The 25,028-nt window shown below is 35.8% G+C and overlaps 1 protein-coding gene across 1 annotated transcript in view; it reads left to right on the plus strand.

The window, feature by feature from the left end:
- Positions 1-25,028, plus strand: part of FBXL4 (F-box and leucine-rich repeat protein 4) — a 138,186-nt gene that overhangs the window by 31,944 nt on the left and 81,214 nt on the right. Inside the window, exons 4-6 of the mRNA XM_006865847.1 lie at positions 1,126-1,471; positions 8,702-8,946; positions 19,208-19,421. Coding sequence (XP_006865909.1) covers positions 1,126-1,471; positions 8,702-8,946; positions 19,208-19,421 — 805 coding nt within the window. The remainder of the gene's footprint in view (positions 1-1,125; positions 1,472-8,701; positions 8,947-19,207; positions 19,422-25,028) is intronic.

The raw sequence follows: 25,028 nt of genomic DNA on the forward strand, positions 1-25,028 counted from the left end.
ATGAATGCAACACATTAGAGGTGAGTTAATCAAATGTTTGACCAAATATAGCAAGCTAACTTCTAAGTTGATAATTTTGTACAGTTATAAATTTTGGCAGAAAAAAGGTTCCCCACCCTTGCTATACAGGGTCACTAAGTTGGAACCAGCTCCATGGTGCAGCAGCAACAAAATTATGTATTAGATACTTGGCTGGGAATGGAGAGACAAGAAACAAGATCCAACCAAACCTGTCAAGTCAATTGTAACGCTCAGTGATCCTATAGGACAGAGTAGAACTGCTCCATAGGATTTTCTAGGCTGTAAATCTTTATGGAAGCAAACTGCTTCATCTTTCTTGCGCATACTAGCTGGTGGATTTGAACTATCAGCTTTCATTTAAAATCACAACACTCAACCAACTGAGCCAACAGGGCTCCTTAAAACATGATAGTGAAATTCAAAAGCATGTAAATAAGAGAAGATTTGATTAAAAATTTGACAAAACTTGGTGATAGAAAAAAAAAAAATCAAAGATAATGTGAAGGTTTTGAGTATGAGGCCAGTAACGGAAATGAAAATGGGGACCTTTTGTGAGACAAGATGGTTAGTTTAGTTTCCATAGTGGGAGAGCTCTATCTTGTATGCTTTATTCTTACTCTAAAACTGAATGTTGTTCTTCATTCATTCTATCTCTACCTACCAATTACAGTTTTAAAATGGACCAATATGAAATATGCACAAAAGAAATTTCTAGGGAGTTGTCAAATCAGAAGGGCAGCGTTTACCCAAGGACAAAGCTCAGAGGGGCTAGGATAGGAGGAGGAATAGAAACAAAAAACACAGGAAGTGGAAAGTAATTGAGTTTCCATTCTGGCTACTGCAATCAATGATTTGAAACAAACTGTGAATGGAAACTGATCTTCTCTGTAAGCCTTCACAATAAAAATGTCACAGTAGTAATAATAGTTTGAGCAATAAGGCCTATGCCAATTAGTTTCTTAAATCTTTAGGATTTTACAATACTTGTGTTTTGATTCTAGTTACTTTGATTCACATTGTACTTTTATTGGTATGGGGTCATAACTGTGATTATAGTAGATTTCTTTCTAAAGTATATTACAGGGAAGTTTTTTTCTTTGGCAGATGGGCAATTCTTTGGTCAGAGAGACCTACGAAGGTGAATGCTTCCCAGGCTCGCCAGTTTAAACCTTGTATTAAGCAGATAAATTTCCCCACAAATCTTATACGGCTGGAAGTCAATAGTTCTCTTCTGGATTATTACACTGAGTTAGATGCAGTTGTGCTACATGGTATGAAGGATAAGCCAGTGCTTTCTCTCAAGACTTCACTTATTGACATGGATGATCTAGAAGATGATGATGATGAAGAAAAGGATGTTTGTGGACTGGATACTCTTAACAAAAAGTTTAGCAGTACTGTCCTCCGGGAAGGGCCAAATAATGGCTACTTTGCTAAACTACCTTATGAGGTAAGCAGAAAATGGTTAATAACTATATTGGACATAAGTCTATAGGTTTTTAACTATTAAGATTTTTATAGTTATTTTGCTAGATATTAAAGTATTGATATGGAGTCCTGGTGTGGTGCTGTGGGTTAATGCGCTGGCCTACTAGGTTGGTTTGAACTGCAAGGTCAGCGGTGCAAGCTCACCAGCCAGCTGTTCCTTGGAAATCCTATACAGGCTCACTATGAGTCAGAACTGACTCAATGGCACTTATATACAGTATATTTTGATTTAAAAAAACCCAGACAAAATTATTTCATGTAATTTCACCTCTCTTGCTTTGAATTAACTGTAATAATTCTGCATGTACTGCTTAATATGTGATATCATTAATTAACAATAAGGAGTCCCTGGGTGATGCAAATGAATAAACACCTGACTACTAGCTGAAAGGTTCAAACCTACCCAAAAGTTCATGTCTGGTGATCTGCTTCTAAAAGATCACACAGCCTTGAAAACCCTGTGGATCAGTTCTGCTCTGCACACCTGGGGTTGCCATGTGTTGCAATCATAGGTCTCTCTGACCAAAGACTCGCCCATCTGCCAGTATCCATATCAATACTTGACCTTGAGGTTAGCAGCCTGACTAATACACTACAGAGCTCCATATTAACAAGCTTGGAGAAACAGTGTAAGTAAGGCCATTGTCATCATTGGTGGTGGTGTTAAGTGCTTTTAAGTTAAGTACTGTCCTTGAGGTTAGCAGCCCAACTCATAACCATTGGCTACCAGAGCTCCTCTAATTCATAATTATATAAATGTGGGCAATATGTGCTCAACTATATACTATTTATGTTACGGATGATTTGCTATTAAAAGTATTGAGATTGTGAGAATGCTTATTCCGTGTAGTAGTCTATAGCTTCATTTATTTTTCTATATTAACTCTATTCTATATTCTTCTAACTATACTTTTTGATCTAGGCAGGCAGAGTATGACTACCTGGAAATAGTTATTTTATGGCTAATGTGAAGTTCTGTCTGCACAGAGGCATTCTACAGTATATTTCTCATTCCTGGCTCCGAGGCATTGAATATGTTGTATCATTGTAGTATGCCAGTCATGTGACAACCAAAACGTCCCCTATATGTTTCCAAATGCCCTCTGGGTATTTTGGAGCAGTCTCAGGGATTCTGTCCTTTGCTGAGAGATTCTGCATGTAGTTATAATAATGTAATCAAATGTCTTTTAAGAAAAGTGTACTCTTAGATTTTAATCCATTTTGACTCTCCTCTATTTTAATCCATTAGACTTTCAAATTGGTGGGTATTTCAGGTCTCACTGTAATAGATTAAGTAGCTTAACTTTCATGGACCAATAAGACACCTCTCGAATGCCTAACAGCATTAGTAACTATCATGTCTATATAGCATTTTACAGTTTACATGCTGTGAAGTAGCTAAAACCACATATATATGAGTTTGAGTCCAAAGTAATTCAGTGAGCCACCCATGGAAGCAAGATACATTTTGCATTACGAAGAGGAAACATCACAGTTTGTCCCTTAATATTGACGATGGAGGAAAGCTAAGGGAGAGTTGAGTTGGAGAGAGAGAAAGGAGCATGGGATAATGACAGTATTGTTCCTCTGAGAAGCATCTGTCCTGGCAGCAGTTCGAGTGTTTCATCTGAGGAGAGTGAATCACATATCTGATTCTTACACATTTCCCCAAACTATAAAATAGAAATTTATATTCAGTAAATATGTTTGACATGGTTTGTGAATTTTATTCTTCCTTGGTAAAATACTCAGCACATAACATTTAAATGAATATTTGGTGACTGAGGAGAACTTAAGGCAGAGGGAAGAGAATGTAAAGAGGGGAGAAGAAGTAAAACTACAGGTTTGAGAACTCAGTATTTCATTGTGGCTGAACTATATATAGGATTTGATAGGGAAAGATGAAGCTAACTGGAGACTCAGGGCTGTCTCATTTACAAACACAATGATTGACTATATTGTGGAGGGCTCTGTGAATTTTACCAAGAGGTTTTTATTTTATACAGTCAGCCTTACAGTGGTCCTTAGGGTGTTATGTTTCTCCAGAATCAATTGAAAGCAGTCACAGATAATTTAGATTTTGTAAATAATTTATTTATGTTAAATAGCTAGAGCTATATTCAAGATATGGAGTCCCAGTGTGGTGCTGGGGGATAAAGTTCTGGACCACAAGGTTGGGGGTTCAAACTTACCAGCTGCTCCTTGGAGACCCTATGCACGGTCACTATGAGTCGGAACTGATTCGACAGGACTTAACAGCAACACCAACATATTCAAGATATAGTAATTATACTTACGACAGTTTCACACTCACTTTCCATTGTTTTCATGTGTTCTTAATATGTTCTTTTTTGAGTAGGTGAGAAAGGCGTGAAATGATAGCTAACATTACAGGAATGATCTATGATCAGCAGGTGTTTCTACACATGCCTTGACCCACAATTAAAATAATTTTGCAGGTGTTTTGACACTATGAGGGTTTTGTCTTTCATATGTGTCATGATATAAAAGATTGTGAACCTTTTTCTGTAGGAAGTGGGAAGATACTGAAAGTTGTGTTTTGTTTTAAGAAGGTAAGTAACAAAATGACATTTCAGTCTTTCCTCTGGTGGAAAATGGAAAATAGTCTAGCAGGAGGTCATAGTGAGAGGTTTTAGATTAGTGCAATAATTTAGGCAAGAACTGATGAAGCCCTTGAAGTATGTACGTTTGAGGAGGAATTAATGTGGGAGAAACATCTATAGAGTTTAGAAGGTCTGAATGTGGAGACAAAGCAGAAACCGAAAGGGACTTTGAGGTTTCTGGTGGGAATGATTCAATGTTTTCATTGTAAAGCAGGCGTTAGTGTATGAGTGTGGGAAAGACACAATGACTTTGAGGTCCCTGGGACTTATAAAAGCAGACTTGCTGTTGAGGATAGCAGGTAGTTGCTGAGTTTGAAGTTCTAATTTAGATCTGAGTGAGTTACTTAAAAGAGGGGAAGGGGAACCATGGTAGATGAAATTTACCAGTGAAACTCCAGAGTTAGAACAAAGGGTCAAGAATGAAATTCTAACACCTAAGGAGCTCTGGTAGCGTAGTGGTTACGAATTGGGTTGCGAACCTTACTGTCAGCGGTTTGAAACTACCAGACACTCCGCGGGAGAAAGATGAGGCTTTCTACTCCCGTAAAGATTTACACCCTTGGAAACCCTGTACAGGGTCGCTATGGGTCGGAACCGACTCGATGGCACTTAACAACAACAACAACAAGGAGCACATAGAAGCTGGGAGAATCTTAAGTGCAAGTGTTACAAGCTAAGAAAATATAAAAGTATGTAGTCAGTGATTCTAATTACTGCAGAGAGCTAAGTTAGAAGTGCCCACATTTGAAGATCATTGATGGCCCTTTACCTTTATCAATTCAGTGGACCTATGACCATAGTATAAGGGCTTAGACAGCCTTACCATACTTGGTTAAGGCATTAAGAAGGTGGAAGGAAACAAAGCATTATGATATCAAATGGCACTTTATAATAGGATATAGTGGTTATGAATCAGGTTGCTAATCTCATGGTCAGCAGTTCAAAACTACCAGCTGTTACGCGGGAGACAGATGATGCTTTCTGCTCCCGTAAAGATTTACAGCCTCGGAAACCCTGTAAGGGTCGTTATGAGATGGAACTGACTCCACGGCACATAACAACAACAGCTCTCATATTAAACACATTTTGACAGAGAGTAGATAATAGATGAGTAATGATTAATATACTTGAAATCTGTTACCTAATATTTAATCAAAGTTTTAAAGTGCTTTTTTGCATTATTTTTCTATTTGCTTAGAGTATATCATAGAATGTTTTCACACAGTATACATATTTTGATATAGTTACTTTTTGTAACCATGTCTGAAGTTGTTAGAGGTTATTTAAATAAGAATTACCTGCAAAGAGTAAATTATTTTTCTCTGCTGCTGGAATATATCTAACTTTTAGTACCTCTTTGTACTGCCTAAAAAAGTTCTGCTGTAATAAACTTTTAATATAGTTAAAACAACAAAATTTTAATTCTTCAAAAACATGAGTTGCCAAGCCCAGATGATTCATAGGTTTTCTTAAACATTTAAGGAATGTGTAATTCCTGTATTATTTTAAATCTTTCATAGCATTAAGAAAAAAAAAGTTTGTTAACACTAATTAAGAGAGCACACAAAAAGAAAATTATAGACCAGTGTTACCTGTGAATGTTAATATAAACACCTGAAAAAAAACTGTAAATAGAACTGTTTTAAAAGAATAATACCAAATTTATGTATGTCGGAAAATCAGAGTATTTTCATATTATGTAATTTATATAATAATGCAAGGGAGCTTCAAAAAGTTTATAGAAAAATTGCATTATCTTTCAATTCTATTTTTCCATGAACTTTCTGAATGCCTTTCATACTAAGTCAAAGGAAAAAGTCCTACTGTAACAGTGAACATCATATTATCTTTTTGGTGGTTTTTTTCTTGTTACCATTGTCAATTTTTTAAGCAGTTTATTGTGAGTTGAGTGAAGGTTTACAGATTCAATAAATCATGTACATCATTTCAGTCGCCTCTTTCAGTACCATCAGTCAACAGTATTTACCTCTATTCTCTTAACTTTTGCATTCCTGCCTGTGTCTTCCCCAATCTTCTTCTTTCTTCTGCTAATCTCCCATTTATTTTTTATTACCTTCCAATCACTCCAGTTAAGTTGTGTTAACCCTATAGTCTGTGAATAATTCTCCCTTCCCTCCCACACCTGGTAACCATCATATATTTTTTTAGTACAAGAACCTTTTCTTGACTTTTTACAATAGTGCTTTTTTTGGTTTGCTTTGTTTTTGCCTTTCATAATGGCAAAATTTAAATGCTTGATGCCAGTGGTGCCTATGATATGTTGTTGTTGTTAAGTGTCGTCGAGTTGGTTCTGACTCATAACAACCCTGTATAGGGTTTCTGGGGAGTAGTTGTGATCTTGAACCACTGACCCTGTGGTTCAAACTGACCTTGCAGGAAATTGTATTAACCCACAGCAAATGGATTCTTTCATGCATTGTTCATGGATGTATAAATTGGTGAAAAAACATTCTGAATGGCAATTTTCCACATATATAAAATCTTTTAAATGCATGGAATGTGCCCTAAGAATATACTACAAATATTGGCAAAGATGTGCAGCACTATTGCAGTAAGAAAAAGAACAGAGAATGTTATATAATATAGAATGGGTTAATCTGCACAGATACAGAATGATCTACAAAATGTATCAGTAAATGAGAAAAGCAAGGTAGAAAGCAGTGTATATACTATCATTAGCTTTTAGTACAAATCTAAGAGTAGAAGTTCGTACACATTCATCTGGAAGGGATCAAAAAACCAGTGGTTATCTGTGGAGAGAAAGGCTAGTAGATGGAGGGTAGAGAAGAAAACTTTCATTTTACATCTTAAATGCTTGGGTTTTCTAATTTTTTGTATTTTTGTTTATACCATATTTTACAGGTTAGAGTTATCTGGATGAAGAGATCATGGATTAATATTTAATTTAATTTCACTGTTTTAAAGCATATACTAATACACACACATATGTTAACCTTAATGTTATTTTTCAAAAGCCTAGTTCAAATGATACAAATATGCCCCAAACTTTAATATATTCAGGATTTATATTAGTCAACTGTGATTTAGAAATACTCTTTAACCTCATTTTAAAGATTATTTTATAGTCATTCTTAATCCTGTAATATTTGGGCCTAAGACACTGAAATTCTGACCTGTACTAAATACTGAGCCTAGATAGTGAAATAGATTGAAGAAGAAGATTTAGATTAAAGGGTTCAAATTTACAAATCAAAAAGTTGACTTAGATTAAATACATAGAATTAAGTAAAAAGCTCAATTTCTGTCATCTAAATCTTTTTTTCCATTTAGCAAGTACTTGGTCTGTTTTCCTCTGTGTTTTCTTGTTGCTTTTGTTCAGAATAGGATATTCGTAATAGTTCTTTGAAAATTAACTCATAAACCTCTAACTTGTCACCAATTAAGATAAAATCTTGACTAGTTCAGGGAGACAATTTTAATTAGCTATTTTTAAAAATCAAATCTACCTCCTCATTGCATTTTGTGTCTGTGAGCACACCATTGTCAACTGTCTTTTTCTTTCTTCAAATTCTGCCGTAGTACCCCGACTGGTTTTCTGTCCTGCTTCCCTACCTACACTAATGTCCCCTGCAGTGAGCTTTCTGAAACAGAGATCTGAACATGGCACTCTGCAGTTAGTTCTGGAAATTATTTCTGGATCTGCATTTTTATTTTTTAAATCTGAGTCAGGGGAAAGCATTGTCCAAGAATGCAGCCAACTGGAGATGGTTTGTAGTTCATTTTTAGATTTTAAAAACAGGGTAAACTATTATATACTAATAAAAAAAATAACAGGTAATTTCTCCTCCAAAGGCTGTACTCTTTATTACTTAACGTAACAAAAATGATGGGATTATACTGTAACATACAGTGAGAACAAGCATCATGCAGGTTAAAAGAAAAACAACTGTTCCTATCATAAGAAAAATGACTTTGGCATTACTAAGTGAGTACACACTTGTGCAAGCTTTTAAATGCAGTGTGAGTCTTGTCAAGGCTCCTCATTACTTTCAGGATAAATCCAAATGCTTTTGTGAAGTCCTCTGTAACCACATTCCTTGCCATTTGCCCTGCTGCTCACCTGGTTATCCTCATCCTCTAAAACTGAGCCTTCTGGCACAAGTACACTTTCACTTTAGGGTTAGTTCTGTCTTGTGTTGGCATTCTATGCTTCTATCCATCAAGGATATTCCAACAAATCATTGTCATTAATAATCCCTACTATGTTGTCAACAATGAGAGAGAATTCTGTTATAACCAGTATCTGGTGTGTAGATGTTCACTAAATACCAAATCTATATCTTTGCACCCTAAGAAAATGAGTAATCAACATGATCTGAATACACTGAACAATTTTGAAATGCATACAGATATATTTCTATGTATATGTGTGGCTTTGCATTTGGATGGTTCTGTTGAACGTTGATTTACTTTCCATGTGAAAATGTTGTTATAAATATACTATTCTTTATTAGATCACTTATATGCTTAATGAAGTGATGCTTGTTTTTCAGTCTTGATAACCTTGGTTTCTCTGTTTTACGTAGCTCATTCAACTGATTCTGAATCATCTTACACTACCAGACCTGTGCAGATTAGCCCAGACTTGCAAACTAATGAACCAGCATTGTTGTGATCCTCTACAATACATCCACCTCAATTTGCAACCATACTGGGCAAAACTAAATGACACATCTTTGGAATTTCTACAGACTCGATGCGCTCTTGTTCAGTGGCTTAATTTATCTTGGACCGGCAATCGAGGCTTCATCTCTGTGTTAGGATTTAGCAGGTTAGTGTAAAGCCTTAATGAGACTGTTACCATCAGGGTGTGTACTTAACTATATTTCCACAATAAAAGTTTGAAATTTTATTCTGTATACTTCACAGGTATAAAAAAGAAAATGCATTTTGTGTATCATCTTATTCAGAGTACTGCTGCTTACAAATATGAATGATTTTTACCATCCACTTCAGCTAAACTTCATAGTACTATGAAGGGCAATGATGCCCTTTACCTCATGGTTTAAAATCCCGTGTATCTTACCAAAATTCCTGTTTTATTCTTTCTCATATTTTCAGTACAGATGATTAACACATTAAAAAAAGTATTTCCAAATCAAAATCTACCTCTCTAATGTGATTTGTCAGAAATGGAAAACAATTTATTATAGAACATTTTTAATTAAATCTTAATTACATGTGCAGTACATCACCCAAATTTAGAAGCTCAATTAAACTAATTACGTTGAAAATGCAATTGCATACTAAATAGGCGACCACACTTGCAGACCTGCCCAGGTGTTTCCGCTCCTTTCTATTTAAGCATTTCGTTTTTTTACTATTAAATGTCACCTGTTAAACACTTAAACGTTTGCACAAATCGTATTCACTTAGTAATGCCAAAGTCGTTTTTCTTAATATATGAACAGGTGTTTTTCTCTTAACCGTCATGATGCGTGTTCTCATTGTATGTTATAGTATAATCCCATCATATTCGTTAGGTTAAATAATGAAAATACAGCCTCTGGAGGAAAGTTACCTGTTACATTTGATTAGTGAATAATAATTTACCCTGTTTTTAAAATCTAAAAATGAACTACAAGTATCCCTAAACAAATCTCCAGTTGGCTGCATTCTTGGACAGTGCTCCCCCTTGACTCAGATTTAAAAATAAAAATGCATTTCCAGAAATAATTGATCCCACTAGATTCAGATGAAGTAAAACGTTTGAAATCATAACACTGTGCTCAAAATGTTTATGCATCAGAGTAAAACAAACACAAGCAGTAATGGCTTGTGGTGCATTTTGAAACTGATTGTACTGGATTTTTTTTTTTTTTCCTGCCAGATAGAACTCAGATAAAACATTATGTATGGTATTGTGAGCCAAAAGGATGAGCAATTTTATAACATGCTCTATACACCAAATTGTTTCTGTTTATGTAAATTAGTTGAACATATATCTGTAGTGGAAAAATAAGACATTTCTTTTAAGCATTGTGATCTCAGTGCATTTCTATAGAATCCACGTTTTAAAACTTGCTGGACATTTGACATCCAGTGGAACACAACTTAGTCCTTTCTATTGCCTCCTGTCCACAGATGCACACTTCATCTGCATATTCTTTGCTAATAGGATCAGGAAGAACTGTAACTATTAATTGGGTATTTAGAGCATATAGCACTGAACATAAATCAAGACTAACTGAATATGAGAACAGATAGAACAATTGGTGTCCTTAAGCATTGTTTTAGATTATGAGGACTTTGGGTTTTTAAATGACTCTTATAGCATTTCACACAGTGCTTCTCACTACTATGAATCTATAGAGTTTGTTTTCACCCTTTGTGTGCAAGATATTGTATTGGGTATTGTTGACTATGTAATGAGGTGTAAGTGGTATACTTCTCTTATATAGTTCTTGCATTCAGACTGTAGCAGGAATAAAGATAAAAACATAAACATATCCTTTATATAGTCATATAAACTGATGAGTATAGACAGTAAAGAAAACACTGGTAGTGAATGGCTGAAGTCCAGCTTCTTTGGGAAAATGCTATACATAGTGTGATATAATGTATAAAATGTAAAGTACTCTTCACTCAATTTTTGAAAACTCTATGCAGCTCGTTTTGGTGTATGAGAAGTGGCATCAGTTGTCAGTAGAAAATTTTGCTATGTTTTAAATCTTAGACTGATAACGGATTAAGATCCTTTGCAAGGTTAGAGCTTCAATCTACTTTCTCACCAGGAATTTCTCTTCCATTATCAATTCACCCAGGTTGGTTGCCGTGGGGCTGTTTGAATAATCACAGAAGTGCGTACATAAATTTATGTTCTCCATATTTTACTGTAGCATTTCAGCCAGGAAAGCCGTAACTCTTGATAGCATTCCTTTAAGCACAGTCACTGTTCCCATCAAGAAAAGAAAACGTTTAAATAACAAGAGAGAATCTTTATTGGGGAGGGGAGTATTAAAGTTTTGCCTTCTGATTGCTGTTGGCCCCCTTGACTTGACTGCTGAATTGATAGTCATTATGGCTTGTAGGCAGCGTTCCCAGAATAAACAATAAATATTCATAACTTGATTATTAATGAATAATCTATGAATAAGTATGGTCTATTTATGCTCATTACTGTGAAGAAGACTTATTTATAATACTTTAAAGAAAAAAAAGTACGGTTTAAACCTAGAGACCAATGATGATGAGTTGCTTTTTAAGCAAGTCTGGGAAAAAAGTTTGATATAGTTTATTTTTGTTGCCTAAAAACTTTGTCCTCACACATTATTCTTTAGCTGGATTTTAAAGGAATTTTTAATATTCAGACTAGCAAGGAAATAGGTTAAATTGGAATAATGAGAACTTAAAACTTTTAATCAGTTATTAAAATCCTATTCTGACTGCAGATTTGTGATTTGCAACTTCGAGTACTGCTCATGCATATCATTACTCATTAAAATCACATCTATTATAATTCCACTTTCCTTTTCTAATATAGATTCCTAAAGTCTTGGATATCCCTTTGCATGCCTGCCTGTTTGTGCTTTAAGGCTTAATGACATCATTCTAATGTTCAGAAAGCCCTAGCTTCACTTTTCCACTATCATCTTTTCAAATAGTTGCCCACACTAATCACCTTGTTTCTATCCCCCCGACCCACTCCCAGTTTTAAATGGGTTTTTACCCCTCATCCTCTTCTTGTTGTTAGTAGTATGTATTCATTCCTTCAGAAAACATATTTGTATATTCTAGGTGCAAGAAATATTAGTAGATTTTTGACCCAGAGCTTCAGTTTATTATTTTAAGAATTTACTGCCCATTCATGGATTTGTTTATTCAATTGAGTTCCTTTGTTTTATACAGTTGTCTTTCTTAGCCTCACAACTCCTATAGAGTACAGGTGATTTTAAGACTTCCTTTCCCCTTCCTTTTACCATTGCTAAATAGTACCATACACTGCTAAGCAAGTTATGTTTGTAATGGCTTTAGTTTGTATCGTATATAATAAATGATGCAGTAAATTATTTGGAATTAAAATTATTTTTACTCTTTTTATAAAACTCACCAAGGGTCAGCTAACAAAACTTAAAATTAGACATCAGAAACATGGATCTTTAGACTTAATTCTCTCCTTGCCGTTATATGCCTGAGGCAGGTTAGGAGGATCAGTGCCTCTTATTTTGTGATGAGTAAACTCAGATTAAATCATTCATTCCTGTAATTATTTTAGGGTTCAAGTTCCATTTAGTAAATTACTTCCTATATACATGTATTACTCTGGACAAATTAATTCGCCTCATAAGGATAAGAAATTTGTTTCTCTCTCCAGAGACTCTGGTTTTCATTGCAGGAGACCTAGTTTGGAATTATTTATGTGAATTTAGGTGTTCTCATAATACCCTCAATATCAAGAAATATTTTTTTTGAGACTTCACATGGAATGAATAGGCTGAAGGAACTGAAAAAACTGTTTTTCTTTTAAGTGACTTCCCACAGTTGAGATGAATAAAAGGATGACAAAGACAAAAGGATATGTAATTGTGCATTTTTAAAAACAATGATATAAAGAGAGTTTTTAAAACGAAATAAATGTTGAGTCCAGCTAATTGAGTGGGCTAGTACTTCTACCTTAGTAGGATGGAGACTTTTAGGAGGAGAGTACAATGACTCTGACCAAATAATCTGTTCAGGTAGAAATATGCATTGTAGCAGTCTTTGAGAGGAAGAGCCAGAAGGTAGTAAGGCATGATCATTGTGTCTGTTGTATTTTCAAATTCTTTTGATTAGATAAACCTGGGAAGTTTTATACTGCCTGTTACTAGTTGGCTTTATGGTGATTGAGTTGATATAACTCTGTAATTCTTTGGAGAGGAAAAGTTCATTGATGAGAACAAAAGGAAAAGAGATACTGTGTTGTTGTTGTTGTTAGGTGCCATCGAGTCGGTAGTGACTTACAGTGACCTTACGCACAACAGAATGAAACACTGCCCGGTCCTGTATTAATCTCACTATTGTTGCTACTGTGTCGGTCCATCACTTTGGGGGTTGGTCCATCACTTTGGGGGTTCTGTTCTTTTTCACTGATCCTCCACTCAACCTAGTATCATGTCCTTCAGGGATTGATCTCTCCTGATAAATATGAGAGTATGAGACATGAAGTCTCACCATCCTGGCTTCCAAGGAACATTTTGGCTATACTTATTCCAACATAGATTTTGTTAGTACTTCTGGCAGTCCGTGGTACTTTCAGTATTCTCCAACAGATTCTCCTATGGTCTTCCTTATTCATTGTCCAACTTTCACATGCATATGAGGTTATTAAAGATACTATGGCTTGGTCAGCCACACCTCAGTCCTCAAACTGCCATCTTTGCTCTTGAACACTTTAAAGAGGTCTTATGCAAAAGATTTGCTTAATGCAATATGTTGTTTGATTTTTTAAGTATTGGTTCCATGACTGTTGATGGTTGATCTAAGCAAAATGAAGTCTTTAACAACTATAATCTTTTCTCCATTTATCTAGTGTTATTTATTGACCCAGTGGTGAGGGGTTTGGCTTTCTTTACATTGAGATGCAATCCATACTGAAGACTGTAGTCTTTGATCTTCATCAATAAGTATTTTAAGTCCTTTTCACTTTTCAGCAAGCAAGATTGTGTCATCTCCATATCGCAGGTTGTCAACGACTATTCCTCCAATCCTGATGCCACGTTTTTCTTCATATAATCCAGTTTATACAATCATTTGCTCAGCATACAGATTGATAAATATGCTGGAAGAATACAACCCTGGCACACACCTTTTCTGATTTTAAACCATTCATTGTTCTCCTGTTCAAAAAATTGGCTCTGGGTCTATGTACAGGTTCCTCATGAGTACAATTAAGTGTTTCAGATTACTCTTTCTCTGCAGTATTGTCCATAGCTTGTCATGATCCACACAATCGAAAGACTGCGTAGTCAGTAAAGTACAGGTAAACATCTTTCTGGTATTCTGTGCTTTCAGCCAAGATCCATGTGTCGTCAGCAAATGATAACTGTCATTCTATGTCCTCATCTGAATTCAGCTTGAGCCTCTGGCATTCCCTGTCAATGTACTATTGCAGCCATTTTTGAATTATCTTTAGCAGAAGTTTACTTGGATGCTATATTAATGGTATTGTCTAATGATTTCTACATTCCATTGGATCATCTCTCTTTGGAATGGGCACATATATGATGTCTTCCAATTAGTTGGCCAGGTAGCTATCTTCCAAATACATGGTATTATAATCTCAAATATTTAAAAAATATATATTTTCAATTAAAAAAACAAACACTTGAGCTTATTGGTGTTGTTTTAAGTGCCGTCAAGTAGGTTTCTACTTACAGCAACCCTGTAAAGGATTTCCAAGGAGTGACTGATGAGTTTAAACTACTGACATTGCAGTTCAAACTGACCTTGCAGTCCAGTGCATTGTCCTGTATATCTGTTGATATCTATACATATATTTTTGTTGTTCTTATGTGCTATCAAGTGAATTTCTACTTACAGCGATCCTATACAGGGTTTCTGCAGAACATCTTGTGGGTTTGAACCTGTCAACCTTGTGGTTCACTGTCCAGTGCTTATCCGCTTATCCTGCAGCACCACACCAGGAGTATATATATGTATTGTTGTTGTTAGATTGTTGCTAGGTTCCAAAGAGCAGCTGGTGTTTGAACCGCCAACCTTGCTGTTCAAACTGACCTTGCGGTCCAGTGCATTATCATACCAGAACTGTCTCTCTGTCTCTTTTTGCTGTTAGTGACGTCGAGTCAATTATGACTCATAGCAACCCTGTACAAAGTTTCTGAGGAGTAGCTGGAAGGTTTGAACCACCAATTTGTGGTTTGCAGTCCAGTGCTTAATCCTACAGCACCACACCAGGAATCATATATATAAATGAATTGCTTTGCCACGTAGTGAAGTCCTTAATGCAGTAAGATACCTTAAGGTTTAAATTATAAGAGTTAATATATGCATTTAAGTTTTGTAATGTGCTCTTTAATACTATGAAGCCCAGGTCTCCCACACAGAAGGCAAGAATTGCTATAATGGACTGCCACTTCTCCCTAAAGGTTGTTGCTGTTAAATGCGGTACTGACTTGGGTTTCCAAGGAGCAGCTGGTGGGTTTGAACTGCCGGTCTTGTGGTTTATAGTCGAGAGCTGATCCTACAGCACCACACTAGGAATCCGAGCGAAAAGTTCCAAGGAAAGAAGAACAAAACAAAACAGGGAAGTGGAATAGAAAGTATCATAGAAACCTCACTAACATAGTCTGTAAAAACCTGTAGAGTGGAAGTGAGGGACTGAGTGAAGCTGACAGAGCATTCCAGAATAGCAAGCCCATGGCTTTGAGGCTGGATAAAATATATGTGGGAGACCTGGGTTTGATTCCTGGCCAGTGCCTCTGAGGCACTGATACAGCTTGTCTGTCAGTGGAATCTTGAGTGTTACTAGCATGTTGAACACGTTTCAGAGGAGCTTCCAGACTAAGACTAAGTCAAGTAATACAAGGCCATTGAGTTTGACATTAAAAAAGAAGCAGTGCATTTAGAAAGAGCAGAAAACATTGCATTTGTAAAGAATGAATGGATGTTCAATGTAAATAAGATATTGTGATTACTAAATTGCACCTACTCCTCATTCCAACATTTAGCATTTACAACTGTAGTAAAACATCTATCAGACAATTTTACACATTAACAAGATATGTTTGGCAGCAATGAGCATCAAGATGTGCTGGCTGTGATGGTTAAGGTTATGTGTCAACTTGGTTGAGCCATGATTCTTAGTGGTTTGGTGGTTCATGTAATTTGTCAGTTATATTATGATGTATTTATTTTCCACTTTGTGATCTGTTGTGGTCATCCTCCAATTTTTCAGAAATGCTGATTTTCATGTAATGACCTGATCTTTGGAACTGACCAGTTGATAGTGAGGAGTGGGCATGTATACAGTCTTTAGAATACATTATATAGCTACTGAATGTTCTTCTTGTTGTATGACTGTGAGCTGCCAAGATATAAGTTATATCATATATATACACATATACATGATATGAAGTTGATTTTAATGTTTGTGGAATGCTTTAACCTTTACACACTGCTTTCAAGTCCTATTTGTTGTTTAAAACCACAGGGTAGTATAGGGAGTATGGTATTACAGCCTTCAAGTCCGCCTTTCACCTGAGGAAATGTTGAGACTTGAGTAAATGACTTTCCTAAGGTCTTGTGCATGGACCATAGGAAAGCTGGTTACCCATTTGGAACTGCTAGAAATTCAAGCTGGATTCAGAAAAATTCAAGCTGGATTCAGAAACTAGTGATATCACTGGTGACATAAGATAGATCTTGGCTGAATTCAGAGAATGCCAGAAATGTTTACTTGTGCTTCTTTGACTATGCAAAGATATTCAACTGTGTGGATCATGACAAACCATGGATAACATTGAGAAGAGTAGGTTCCCAGAACACTTAACTGTGCTCATGAGGAACCTTTACATAGTCTAAGAGACAGTTGTTCAAACAGAACAAGGTGATACTGAGTAAGTTAAAAATTAGGAAAGGTGTACACCAGTGTTTTATCCTTTCACCATACTTAATTTGCATGCTGAACAAGTAATCCTTGAAGCTGGATTATGGAAGAAGAATTTGGCATCAGGACTGAAGGAAGACCCTTTAACAACCTGTGATATGCAGATGATACAACCTTGCTTGCTGGAAGTGCAGAGGACTTAAAATACTGATGAAGATCAAAGAGCACAGTCTTTGAGTATGGGGTGTAGCTCAATGTAAAGAAAATGAAAATCCTCACAATAAATAAAATCATGATAAATAGTGAAAAGATTGAAGTTGTCAAAGACTTCATTTGTTTGGATCATCACTCATGGAGACACCAGTCAAGAAATCAAATGACGTGTTGCATTCTGCAAATCTTCTGCACAAGACCTTTAAAGAGCCAATTCTTGATATTTTCAATTGCCTCATATTGAAAGTTGGACAGAAAATAAACGCATTTGTGTTTTGGTGTTGGAGAAGAATATTAAAAGTATCATGGACTTCCTGAGAAAGAATTAAATCTTTGTTGGAAGAACTATATATAGCCAGAATGCTCCTTAGAAGCTAGAATGTTGAGACTGTCTCAGATACTTTGGACATGTTATCAGGAGGGACTCATGCTTGGAGAAAGACATCATGCTTGGTAAAGTGGAGTGTCAGTGAAAATGAGGAAGATCCCGAATTAGATGGATTGGCACAGTGGCAGAAGCAATGGCCTCAAACATAATAATTGTGAGGATGATACATGACTGGGCAGTGTTTCATTCTATTGTATACAAGGTCATTAACGAATCGAATCGGAACTGATTCAATGGCACCTAACAACAGCAACAATAGCAGAAGTATTTAGAAGTATTGGAATAAAGCAAAAAATACATCTTTGACTTACAGTTCATTGTTACTGTATTGAAGTATCTATAGATATCTGATGTTTTACTATGTATTTGTATTTGTAAGCTCATTATATCATTTAGAAAAAAGGCGTCACAAAAATAAACTGTATTAGTGATACCACACTTGGTAGGCAAGAAAATGACAAGGAAACTGGACAGAAATAATTGGTGCATTATTTAAAGGTTAAATTTGTTCAGTTAATAAAGTTTTATGGATGCAAATAATATTGTTGTTGTGTATCTCTGAGTCAGTTTCAACTTAGTGATTCTATATGGCTGAGTAGAACTGTCCCAAAGGGATTCCTAGGCTATAGTCTTTATGGGATCCTATCATTGGCTATTTTATCCTGCAGAGTAGCTGATGAGTTTGAAATGCTGACCTTTCAGTTAGCAGTCAGGAGCTTACCCATTTTACCACCATAGCTACTTATATGAAGGAGCTTCAAAAAGTTCATGGAAAAATTCCATTATCTTTCCATTTCATTTTTCCATGAATTGTTTGAAGCCCCTTTGTACTATTATTTAATTCACATGAATTTTTAGTGTGTTTTCAGGTGATGACTGTGAACAGGGATGTCCTTCTACCCCAACTGTAATGCAACTAAAATAAATATTGTGACTCCTACTTTGATAAGAAAATTTCTGTCCTATTCCTTGGATTAGAGCATTGGTGGTGCTATAGGATAAGCACTGGACTTCTAGTCCAAGGTCTGTAGTTTAGACCCACCAGTGGATCTCTGGAGAAAGATGAAGCTTTCTGCTTCCATAAAGACTTACAGCCTTGGAAACCGTAGACAGGGTTACTATGATTCGGACCTGACTTGAGGGCACCTAACAACACCACCTTGAATTATATCTGTATATTTTATATGAAGCAGTAGTTGAACATGTCATGATCATTTCACCATTAAGCAGTCTACCTACTAAATAGTAACTGCTACAGAAACCCTATCACAGCAGTGTAGTCCATCAACTCAGGAATTTTCTGAGTTCTATTTGTTTAATATAAAGCAGTCATTGTGTGTGTAGTGTTCAAAATAAGTTATTCAGTAGTATAAGGGTATTATTGCTAAGTGGGGAGAATATCTTATAAGAGCATATAGATTTTTGTTGTTTAGTTTATGGCTTTACAAGTAAATATTGTTGTTAAGTGGTGTCGAGTTGGTTCCAACTCCGCAACCCCATGTAGGGTTTCCAAGGTTTTATCTTGAAGGGAGCAGAAAGCCTCATCTTTCTCCTGTGCATTGACTGGTGGACTTGAACTGTGGACTTTATGGTTCTCAGTTCAGTACTTTTCAGATGGTGTCATTGTGCTCCCACAACTTAAGTACAACCTCTGATAAAATTTACAGTTGACATTAGCTGACCTATTAGGGGATGTGACTACTTAATTTATCTAACCATGTATATTTCAGTAGGCATTGAGTGAGAATTTAGGAAAACAAGTTTTATGTTTGCTAATAGAAGTCCATTTTTTCTAAGAGTGTCATCTTAAAATTGATATAATTCCAAATTCCTTGGGGAAAGTATCTCCTAATTTGATAAAATTCACACAGACCATTGTTTTTACAGGTTCCTGAAGGTTTGTGGATCTGAATTAGTACGCCTTGAATTATCTTGCAGCCACTTCCTTAATGAAACTTGCTTGGAGGTTATTTCTGAGATGTGTCCAAATCTACAGGACTTAAATCTCTCATCTTGTGATAAATTACCACCTCAAGCTTTCAACCATGTTGCCAAATTATGTGGCCTTAAACGACTTGTTCTCTATCGTACAAAAGTAGAGGTAAGAATTGTTGTTAGTTGCTGTGGAGCTGATATTATCTCATGTGTAATTCATCATTCATATCTTTTCTAGTTTAGCAGAACATTTATTTGCCTTTTCTTGCTCATTATTATGTGATTTTAAGTTTTTAAATAGATTTAAATTTCTTTTGCTGTATAGATACTCCAAAGTCATTAGAGTTGATTCAGTCATTCCCAAGTTATTACGAGTCTATTATGTTTGTTTTTTAATTATAAGGAGACGTTCTCTTAAATTTTTGTGATGCTACTCATGCTTTTATGTAAAGAAACAAGCAATGGGCTGTGAGCTGAATCATGGCAGGGACTAAGTTAGAGAAAGAGGTAGAAGGATGGTATGCAAGAGGACATTTGCATGGCGAGAGAAGAAGCAAAGTGGAATTTATCCAAGATCAGATTGAGGAGTTAAAATTCCTGACAACATACTGCAGGGAATCTCATAATATAAAAATGCCCTCATGCTATATACATGTGTACCTGCGTTTTATCACCTATTTTTAGAACACCTGTCCCTATCAGTTTAGTACCTGACTCTTCAGTGCCTATGTAATGTGTCTTTACATGCTATACCATAATGTTTGGCCATTCCCTAGGTGATCAATGTTAGGTTTTTCCAGTTGTTTTCCTTTTGCAGATTACCATACAATAACATTCTTCTGCATATAGCTGTACATGTGTATGCCAATCCTAGCAGTGATATTGCTGGAGTGAAGGCTATGTCTGTCTCCTGCCTCCCTCCACCATACCCCCCCACTCCAACCCCATTGTGGTTACCTTATATTCCATTAGTTCTTCACTCCATTTAAGATAGTCTATTTTATCCAGTAATCTACCTGACCTTCCACATATACACACCTTTTTGTATGTGTCTGGGATCCTGTAATAAACATCTACTTTCTCTCATATACTTGGCTTCATCTGTTCCAGTTGTTGTCCTCTGTATGTAGGTTTGTTTTACTCACTGCGCCCAAAGAAGTGGGGGCAAGTTGCACTTGACCATAATCAAACAAGACACCGGCACAAGTTGACTTTAAAGCACAAGCAGCTTATTGGTAGAGAACGAGTCTGTCTCTGCAGAGTGGAGAAGACCCAGGCGGGGTCTTGGATCTGCATTTTAATGTGTCTGCTCTATCATAATATAATAAAAGGGAGCAGTATTCATTTAATTCCTAGTAAAGGGTCAGAGGTTTCTGGAAATGGCGCACTACCCCTTTCTGTACTTAGTTGGTCCTTGCTAGAGGTACTGTGGAGCTGAGGGCTGTGCGATTTAATGTGCTAATAAAGCACAAGTGACTTAAAGGTTTAGATAAAGTTCTTTATTGTTGGCTGTAGTAATTTAAGGTCCTTGTGCTCCTTTGTTGTTGACTACACCTAGTGCTATTTTCTCTACTATGGTCCCAAATCCTGCTTTCATTCTCTTTGCCCCTAGACTGTCCCTATCACAAACATGTTGATTTTCTTTATATTTCTTGAACCTTCTGAGGTGGTCCCAACTCAGGACTTTTTACACTTGCTTTTCTGCCTGTCTATAACATTACCAGCTCATTGTATGGCAGTCCTCTTCTCAGCCCAGTGTTCACTTAAAAATTTTGTTTTTCAGAGATGGCTTCTTAGATACTCATAAAAAGTGGTACCCCTTTGAGTTTGTTTCTTTCACATCACTGAGATTTCTTTCTTTGTTAACATCCTTATCAGACTCTGAAATCACCTTATTTTCTTTCTCATTTTATCCTGCTCCCCAATGTCAAATGAAAGTTTCATGATAGTGGGAGCCGTCATATAGTCCCAGCATCTAAAATTCTATTCGGTAAAGATTATCCATTCAATAAATATGTGTTAAATGAATGAATAAAAATGACCTAAGTACTTTTTCAAAATGATATACTAATTACTTTCACACTCGAGTAGACCCTTGCCAGTTTTGAATTTAACCTTGGTCATTTTACGTAACCTCTTAGTATCTCAGTTTCCTCGTATCTAAAATTTCTGTTGGTAGGTTCCCTCACGTCGGTTCTGACTCATAATGACACTATGCACAACAAAATGAAACACTGCCTGGTCCTGTGCCAACCTCACAATTGTCATGTTTGAATCTGTTGTTCATGCCACTGTGTCAGTCCATTTTGTTGGAGGTCTTCCTCTTTTATGCTGACCCTCAACTTTACCAAGTATGATGTACTTTTCTAGGGATTGGTCCCTCCTGACAACATGTCTAAAGTACAAAAGATAAAGTCTCTCCATTCTCACTTCTAAGGAGCATTCTGGTTGTATTTCTTCCAAAACCAGATTTGTTCATTCTTCTGGCTGTCTATCGTACTTTGAGTATTCTTCAACACCATAATTCAAATGCATTGATTCTTCTTTGATAAAATAGGGATAATAGAAATACAAGTCTCATAGAGTCACTGTGAGAATTAGTTGTGTATAAAGTACTTAGTGGCTGGAGCATAGAAACTCAATAAACGTGAACTTCTAATAGAAGCCATAGTAGAAGTATCATTACCACTGTCATCAGAGCAATTTTGTAGTATGCTTTATTATCTTTGAGGAAAGTCTCCCCTCACTATTCTTTCTAGATATATTTTATAAATGTTTGTATATTTATTTTTCTAGATATCTTTCAACAGTTTGTCCAGTTTCTCAAAAATATTCCATTATATTCACTATAATTCATTTTGATTTCCAATAAGTCTTAATAATAAGCTTCTTAGAGTCCTGGTGTGGCACTGTAGGATACGCAATGGTCTGCTAACCACAAGGTTGGTGATCCTAACCCATCAGCCTCTCCTCTGAAACCCTTTACAGAGTACCTATCTATAAGTCAGAACCAATTTGACAGAATGTAACAACAATAACAAGTCTGGTTTTACTTACAAGAAAATGTTATAGTTTTCTTCATATAGATCTTTTTTCTGGTTAAATTTATTTTGTTTTCATCATTTTCTTTTCCATTCAATTTTAATTGGTTATTGTAACTATAAAGGAAAATGTGATTGGTTTCTGTATATTTATCTTGTATCTACTTACCTTATTCAATTCTTATAATCTTTAATATTTTTGGCTTTGATCTATTGGATTTTGTAATATATATGTAATTTTGCATAAACATAGTTGCTCTTTCTTTTCCAATATTTATACTGTTACTGCGGTAGGTAGAACTTCATCAATAATGTGGGATAATAGAGTCACAGAAGACATACCAGACTAATTTAGTGAGGATATGTATATTTTAACTCTTTATTGGGACTTGGTTGAAGGTTTACAGAGAAAATCAGGTTTTCATTCAACAATTCATACACATTTTGGTTCATGTCATTAATTGCAGTCCCTAAAAGGTAGCATCACTCATTCCACTTTTACTCTATATTTCCTGTTTCCATTTCTCCTTTCCTAGCCCTTCCTGCCTTCTGAAGTTTGTCCTTAGGCAATGCTGCTCTTTTGGTCTTGAAAGGTTGATGGTTTTAAGGAGTGTCTACCTTCCTAGTGGTAGTTTTCACCTTACAGGCATGTACATTATTTGTCAGAAAATTGAGCCATGGTGGTGAGTACAGTTCCAGGCCTGAAGGGTAACTAAGTGCCATAGTTTTGGAGGTTCCACCGATGAGAATGTCTTTAATTTTTTATATTCAAGCAGCAAATGAGTGCCTATCATGTGCCAAGCACTGATCTGGCCACTGAGTCTTCAGTAATAGACTTACCAGGTCCTCGTGGACCTTCTATATTTATATGGTATTTATTGTTGCTTTCTGATAGATAGTCTTTATCATGGCTATATGATAAAAATATTTTATCAAAAATGTGTACTATATTGTATTAACCCTCTATGAATGTACTTACTTCTTTTCTTGTATTCATTTATATATTGCCATATTAAACAGTCTTTGGATTCATGGAATAATCGAATTTACCAGGATCTTTTCAATTTAATGTATAACTGGGTTTGAAATCTTAATATTTTAGAAGCAGATTAACAGGGTTTAATCTTTTAACTCTACTATTTACTAATTGTGTTACTTTGAGGAAGTTTCTTAGCTCTGCTTCAACGTACTCTTCTATAAAATTTGGATAATAATAATGTACATCTTAAAGTGTTATTTCAGTTTGACAAAATGAATTGGTAAACTTTTCCATCTTTTTCTTTAATCTGGAATAATATTTATAAATGGAAATTTTCTGCAGATAGAATTTATTTTCAAAACTATTCGGGCTATAGCCTTTATTTAGTGATAGATTAACGTAGATACATTTTTAAAATATAGAAGACTGAAAATATCCCAGTGTGAGAGTTTCTGTTTAATACAGTACTCCTGATTTTGGGCAAAATGCTTAGCTGTAGTATAACGTACAAGCACAGTAGTTCTGTAGTACAAGGGTAGACCGTAAACCGCAAGGTCAGTGGTTCAAGCTTACCAGCCACTCTACACGAGAAAGATGAGGCTTTCTGCTACCACAAAGATTTTAAAAGCCTTAGAAACTCACTATGAATGAGTTCTAGTTCTGACCATGAATAAGCTTTACTGATCTAGGTTAAGTGACATAATCTTTACATTTTCCTTTAAATTTACAAAATAAAGAGTTTAACATATATACCCAAGTTCTTTATTTGTAAAATGAGAAAACTATCCCTGAATGCTTACTTAAAAATATGTCAACTCGTTTTTGCATTGGCCTATGGTGTAATAATCCTTTACTGTTTTATTGCCCTGTGTATGATAAAACCTGACAAATACTTTGCAGTATAATGCTTCATTTAAATAAAAATTTCTGATTAACTTTCAGAAACAGTAAAAGGAGCTTCACAAAGTTCTTGGAAAATGGAATTAAAAGCTAATGCAGGTTTTCCATGAACTTCTTGAAAAACAGCCTTGTATTGCATACTTGGAGTCCTGGTGTGGCGCTGTGGGTTAATGCGCCAGACTGCAAAGCTGTTTGAACTGCAAGGTCGGTGGTTCAAGCTCACCAGTCACTCCTCGGAAACCCTATACAGGGTTACTATGGGTCAGAACCGACTCGACGGCACACAACAACAACAACATTGCATACTTAGTTATTAAATGAGATTTAGAATGGAAAATAAGATAAATCCCAAGAAATTGTATTGACTTCCCGAGGCATGTTAGTTCTGTGATGATTTGTGAAGATACATCCTTTGGGATGCTTTTGAAATATTATATATTGACATGATCTGACTGTCAAGGAAATATTAAGTTGTTGTTGTTATGTGCCGTGGAGTCGGTTCCGACTCATAGCGACCCTGTACTGGGTTTCCAAGGCTATAAATCTTTACAGGAGCTGAAAGCCTCATTTTTCTCCCATGGAACAGCTGGTAGTTTCGAACTGCTGACCTTGTGGTTATCAGTTGTGAATCGCAACCCGATTCATAACCACTACGCTACCAGAGCTCCTTTCTTCATTTACCTCAAGAGACTGGTAGAATGTGCTATACTCTATAAATTTGGCAGAAGAAAGTGATTATTAGGATTGAGAAGACTTCATATCACAACAATGAAGATCTATACATATGTATCTAAGTCAAAGTTGTTGTTGTTGTTAGGTGCAATGGAGTTGATACCAACCCATAGTGACCTTA

The sequence above is a fragment of the Chrysochloris asiatica genome, unplaced genomic scaffold (genome assembly GCF_000296735.1).
Source record: "Chrysochloris asiatica unplaced genomic scaffold, ChrAsi1.0 scaffold00084, whole genome shotgun sequence".
Taxonomy (NCBI): Eukaryota; Metazoa; Chordata; class Mammalia; order Afrosoricida; family Chrysochloridae; genus Chrysochloris; species Chrysochloris asiatica.